At 46.8% G+C, this 7,098-nt stretch overlaps 1 protein-coding gene across 1 annotated transcript in view; it reads right to left on the reverse strand.

Annotated features, from left to right (window-relative positions):
* Positions 1-1,259: 1,259 nt before the first annotated feature.
* Positions 1,260-7,098, reverse strand: part of LOC143483026 (nuclear factor of activated T-cells, cytoplasmic 1-like) — a 58,482-nt gene continuing 52,643 nt past the window's right edge. Inside the window, 1 exon segment of the mRNA XM_076981693.1 lies at positions 1,260-3,475. Within this exon segment, the coding sequence (XP_076837808.1) occupies positions 3,408-3,475 (68 nt within the window). The 3' untranslated portion in view covers positions 1,260-3,407.

Here is a 7,098-nt window from a genome sequence, read left to right on the forward strand (position 1 = left end):
GGGTCACCTGCGAGTCCAAGAAATGTGTGGATGCTGTGCCCATTAAAGCCCATTAAAATGTGTGGCTGTAGTAATGGTTGTATGGAGGATTATTTAACCGTATTTTATGCACCTACTATTGGTAAGTACTTAATGCTAAGTACACATCTGTCCTCTGTACACTGTATCCAATGAACTGGGGGGGAAATGTTGCTTAAAAGCAGGATGTCCATGAGAGAGGAGACTGGAATTAGGGCTCAACTCCGCCAGGGAGCGAGACACACTCCCATTAGTGAACGTCAGAATATAAAGGGCCGACTGAAAAAAAAGTCTGGTACCTGTGAGCTACTTTAGCTAATAAAGCGCTCACGTACTGCCTGCTTGCTTCATTCGGTTCGGGTTCGGATGTGCAGCGACGTGGCCGTACGTGTTGCCCCCAAACGCACTTTTTTTTCGAAAGGGCTGTTTCAGAAAGAGAGAGCGCGTCGGAAACTGGGCGTCTGGAAAAAGAGGCGTGACCCGATATTGAACTGGGTGTTATTTTTGGAGCGCCACGGGAACGCAAGCCGGGTGCCGCACGGGCCTGCCTTCTGTCGCCATGGCGATGGCTGCTTTAGAACGCGGCTGGATGGAAAACAAAAAAAGTCTGCAGGACAGACGGGTGGTGCGCGGGACAGTCCCGTGGCACCGCGCCGACGGTTTTTCCCGTGACTGCCCCCTTGCTCCCTGCTGGTATGTCAAATATTTAAGCCCCCCCCCCTCCCTCCCCCAAATAAAACTGCTCAATTCCAAACACACGGAGACAGGCGTGCAGGTACCGACGGGTCACGTTCGTCTGTGCCTGTGTGTGCACGTCCAGTGAAGTGGGAGACACTCTGATCGGTACCGTGACCGAGCAAACGTGGAGCTTTTCAAGTCGACCCTTAGGTGAGGGGACAGAGAGGGGGCGGTGTGGAACCCCTCGCCAGTTAGGGGCAAAAACCCGCCACCATCACCATCACCTCGGAACGCAGACTTTTGTTCGGAGACGGGACTCCACTAGTTCACGCAAACAAAACGACTCGGAGAGGTCATCGGCTTAAACGAATCGCACCATGTAGAAAGCCTGTTATGAATGTACAGTGTAGATTTAATCAGCATACCAGAGTGAAGATGGCACCATAACGGAGGCATGAATACGAACCATCTCCAAATGCTTTTTACAACACTGACACTTCACTGCAGGTCACACCACAACATCCTCTGCATTTACTTACAAATAGTGCAAAGAGACATACATATCTTTTAAATAACGTTTTTTTATTCGTTTCGGTAGCAGAAAGCATACTGTATACATAAAATACCCTTGAGATTTCTATAAATATTTAATAGTAGAGAAGATACAAGATTTAGGTTACTGTGTGCCTAAACTGGGAAAAAAAAGATTTAAAAAAGTCAAAAGAATACAATCAGTCTGTTTAGCAGAGCCAACGCAGAATAAGGCACAAGGAAAGGTGTGTTAGACACATGATCATGCGTTCATATACAATAGGAAGGAAGAATGCCAAAGTACCCATGACACAACAATGAACAAAAACGTCAGATATTAAGTGCATGCGTTAGAAAGACATTTTTTTTCACTCAGCCACAGAGGAGAAGATCAGACAAGATCTTTAACAAGATCATACAAGATCAGACAAGGTCAGGCCTCTTAGTTGGTCGTGTACATGAGATTTATTCATATATTTGTTATTTTCACTAGTTCGTTTTGTTCTGTTAGACCAGTGGTTCTCCTTGTGATGGGCATCTGAATCTCCGCATGTGTTTTCTTATTCTCATAACCAGATGATCAAACGCACATTATTCGTCAGGTAATAGATTCACCCTTGGTGGGCTGTGTCAGGTGTTCTGATGTGGCAGAAACACACACGTCAAAAAACAAAATGAAGCCAAACCCCACACACTCCAGGGTACAGGTGTGGAACCGTGACCTGTCTCTCTGACGCCATTGGTCTGACGCCAGAGCCGGAGTGGCTAATCGGGAGATTCGGGAGGATTCCCGATGGGCCGGCTCATGTCAGTCTCTAGTTTGGGCCGATTGGGATGGAAAAATAATTTTGGGCCGGATTTGGGCATGAAACTCCCGGGCTGAAAAAAGTGTCCCACTCCGGCCCTGTCTGACGCCATTGGTCATGTCCTACACAAGACTAAAACCCACTGATTACCTGGTAGAATCCTTTGGTGTCATTGTGCCATTTATTGCTTGTCTTCGTCTGCTAAAACCCTACGCCAACCCCCAACTGTGATTTCAGGTATTGCTGTGTGCTTAATGAAGGATATGAGCTATTTTTTTTGGTTATTCTATAATGATTTTGTGCTTGTGCAATTTCCCCTGGGAAAAGATCCGGATTACATTTCGCCACGTGAGAGAAATCCTAGTTTGGCTAATAAAACAATAATAATAAATAAAAAACTTTTATTAAAATGATTTAATTTGCCCAGAGCAATGTGCATATGCCAGTGTGCTGGGGCTGAATTCATGGGTTAGCTATTCTTCTTTCATAAGTGCTTTATTGAAACGTGGAACCTTTTATGTCCTGGTCAAAGTTCTTCATCCACTAATACACTGTGCATCAGTCAGTGGTGGAGGGCTATGATGGAGGTGGGGAGGTAGAGCTGAATCCCTCTGGTAGAGACTACGCACAAGACGAGGAACAACGGCATGATAATTAAGACATATGTACAGCATATTAAACATACATATTTATATAAAGATCACTACAGACATCTTTATATGTATATGGTTTAAAAAAAACAACACCCATGGTCTAAACACAGGTCTATGTAGTTCACACATTCATATACACTTCCAGCCTTTTCTAGTTACTGTAAACAAACACGTGAATGACTTTGAAGCGATAGCATGGAGAAGTGTGCGGGAACGAGAGGGTTGCATCCTGGTTTGAGCGTGCAGCAAGGCACTGCTGTGTCTGTCCCGCGCGGCGACCTGGGGCGGGACGGTTCGGCTACTAAACGCTACTCTGACCCAATCCGACAGCCTTGGTCCTGAACGCCAGTATACACGTCAAGAACAGAAGAGACTGAAAACGTCTTCACGAAATCTTGGTCCACGGAAGAGCAGTTGTATTTAAGGCAAGACCAAAAAATAAAAATAAAATAAAAACGGAACAAAGCACAACAGAAACACACACACAAAAAAAAAACTTAAAACAAACAACGATAAAAAACCAAAACAGTCATCGATGGTGCTTTTGATTCATCTCATGGAATTTAAGGCCTTTCACGTGAAACATTCAGTCAACTGGAGTTTAGCTGGAATAGTCAACTTTAAACACCAGGAGTCCAGGAACAGGATGTGGGAGGAGGGTGTGGTGCTTCTATGGGAAGACATCTTGGTCCCTTCTTTAGTGAGGAGTCTGGAGAGGCATCTACGAGTGGTGAAGATCTGCTCCATGACAGGTGATGCTTGACAAGTCATTCCGGATGATCTCGTTGACTGGGAACAGAAGATCACACCGATTCATTTTTACAATCAATTCATGATGGACATCGTTAGCCGTGAATTATGTAATCATTAATGGTATGGGCCAACAACCGACACTGACAGATTAAAAAAACAGTATGTTTAAAAAAATTTGTCTTTGTAAGTGTGAACAGAGCACAGAGATGTACAGTATGAGTTCAGACAGTGAATATACAGTCTGTTGTGTTACAGTATAAATAAAGATATGAGATTCAAACAAACATCCATCTTACAAAATGACCTCTGTTATTTACTGAGAGGCTAAAGCAGGAAGTTAAACATTAAGGCTGAATATGTGTTGCTGGACTCTAATGCTGCTACTGTACATCTGTGACAAAAGTTTCCACAAGCACCAGGCAGCTCAGACCACTCAACTCATTTAATATACATAAATAAATGAAATGATGTGAAACAAAATGAGACAATCAGACAAATGGCTACTCAAGTGGGGCGGAGCTGAAGTGGAGGGCGTGGCTAAAGTTGGAGGGCGTGGCGGAGGGTTGGCTGTTCCCAATGTCTCCTGCCAGTGTGGGTCTCATTCTCTGAGCCAGACTTCTTTAGTGTTAATCAGCTACGCTGTTTGGCTGCAGTAGGAGAGTGGGCTCACTGGACTGGTCGGGCCAAGAGGACAACTGCCCCGAGGAATCTGCCCCCTGGCCCCTGCCCCCCTGCCCCCCTGCCCCCCTGCCCCCTGCCCCCCTGCCCCCTGCCCCCCTGCCCCCCTGCCCCCTCGCCTCCTGCCTAATTGCCCTGTCATTGCTTTCGGCCCCACACGTTAGTACCAGCGAGACGAAACCACGAGACGAACACACACACACACACACACACACACACACACACACACACACACACACACACACACACACACACACACAACACTCTTACGTCAACACATGCAAGTCCCAGTAGAACCGGAGGCAGTGTTGTGTTGTCCGTGGCGATGCTCGGGGTAAACCCCCCTCATCCCTTAACCCCACAAAAACAGGCTCGCGATCACGTAAGTCGGAGTGTGCCGCTGGGGGCGGAGCCTGCTGGGGGCGGGGCCTGCAGGAGGCGGAGCCTGCAGCGTGACGGGCGGTGACGGCAGCGCTTCCAGAAGCAACGTGTTCGCGTCCTTCTTGTTCTTGTCAGTGGCAACAACAGCCGGGCTTTCTCCGAAACGTTCACACCTACACGCCGACCACAGCCCCGTGCCTTCGGCTTTATCAACTAATAGTTTCCATTTTCAAACCATCAACTTTTCCACTGAAACAAAATGTATCAGAGCTGGAAAAAGATAAGAGAGAGACAGAGAGAGAGAGAGAGAGAGAGAGAGAGAAAGCGAGAAAAAGCGAGAGAAAGCGAGATTTATGCTAGTGAGGTGTCCAGAGACCACTAATCATGCCCCGCTGACATTCAAAAAACCACTGCAACAGGATGTTGTCAACTGTTAAACCTCAAAGCTACATGCAAAGCTAATTATAACTCTCTACTAATATCGTCTAGGTGACTGCCAGTTCAGCAAGACACCCAGGCATAGAACAAAGGAAAGAAAAAAACCCAGAAAGGATTGTCATGGCAAGATAAGACATGGTGGCTGGATGTTAAGGTGTTATAGATGCTGAAAAAAGTAGTCAGAGGTCAAACAGAGGTTTTGCCCTGCTTAGTTCAGTACTATGTAACAATTTGTCACATTAAAAAGTAATAAAATTACAGGTTTGTTCTCATAATACACCTAATTAAGCAAGCTTCAGGCAGAAGAAGCCAGTGCTATCTCTCTGATCCCACTTACAGAGATTAAACGTGCCTCTTCCTGAGGTGATAGAGCTCAGGATATAAAACGGTTTATTATAGAAATTCTGAATTGCTTCTGTGTATGAGAACTGTTTAAATGACCCACAATGTGGATGGTCTTGTTAGTGAAGGCCTGGTACATGTTGGTAGGCCATGACACTGTTTGCTCCCGAGGATGGTTGATGATGGCGGAGCTGATTGGTTTCAGACAGCTGATGCACTGATGTCTGATTAAATAATGATTATCATTGGAAGAAAACAAAGAAATGGAAAAAATCAAAAAGCAAAAATTATTCTTTTGAAGATAAATTCCCATAACTGAACGGAACAGGTGCATCTGCACTTATCATTCGGGTTTGCACACCATATAAATCCACACCCACACACACACACACACACACACACACACACACACACACACACACACACACACTCACACTCACACTCACACTCACACTCACACTCACACCCACACTCACACACACACACACACCCACACACACACCCACACCCACACCCACACACACACACACACACACACACTCACACTCACACTCACACTCACACCCACACTCACACACACACCCACACCCACACCCACACCCACACCCACACACACACCCACACCCACACACACACCCACACACACACCCACACACCCCCACACACACACACACACACACACACACACACACACACACACACACACACACACACACACACACACACCAGCAAGTGTGGCTGCAGGTGGAGGAGAGAACACAGAAGGTCTGGTTTATTAAAACATGCATCCACCCTACAGCGATCCAGCCTGTGACACTGTGACTGCCAATGTGACTCACACACACACACACACACACACACACACACACACACACACACACACACACACACACACACATGCACGATTACATGTGCACACACACATGCACAAATACACCCCCCCCCACAAAAATAATACACACATGCGCGCACACACACACACACACACACACACACACACACACACACACGCATGCACGATTACATGTGCACACACACATGCACAAATACACCCCCCCCCACAAAAATAATACACACATGCGCGCACACACACACACACACACACACACACACACACACACACACACACACACACACACACACATGCACGATTACATGTGCACACACACATGCACAAATACACCCCCCCCCACAAAAATAATACACACATGCGCGCACACACACACACACACACACACACACACACACACACACACACACACACACACACACACACACACACACACACACCGGTGTACAGGGTACACGACCAGCCCCTCCCTGCTGGTCGAATGGTGAAGTGAACCTGTGCCTGCCCAAACCATCGTTTAATCTCGCCGCCCAGGCAGGGTGTGGCGTTGGCTGCTTGCCCCTCTAAAAATACACCGCACGGGAATTCCGCCGTAGCTCCGAGCGGCCGGCGCTGACCTCGCTTTACTGCCACGCCAGCGATGCACCGTCAATACTGATGTCATTTTCCTTTCTTTCCACCACTGATAATTCATCACTCGTTGGGGCCGTGGAATCAAAATTTAAGACAAAAAAAAAAAACCCACTGGAAAAGTGAAGTAATAAAGATAACAGCAGCACGAGCTGTTAGCAAACAGGAAGCGCCCGTCTGCAACACCAGATCTGTGACTCCCCCTGCACACTGATCTACGCAGTCAAGAGAGTTTGGAAGTACTATCACTACCCTGCAAGAGTTCACAAAGAACTGATCCACAGTACACAGACATCTGACACTGTTACTAGCTGGTAGGTATGAAGAAGATGAAGCAGTG

Source organism: Brachyhypopomus gauderio, chromosome 19 (genome assembly GCF_052324685.1).
Source record: "Brachyhypopomus gauderio isolate BG-103 chromosome 19, BGAUD_0.2, whole genome shotgun sequence".
NCBI lineage: Eukaryota > Metazoa > Chordata > Actinopteri > Gymnotiformes > Hypopomidae > Brachyhypopomus > Brachyhypopomus gauderio.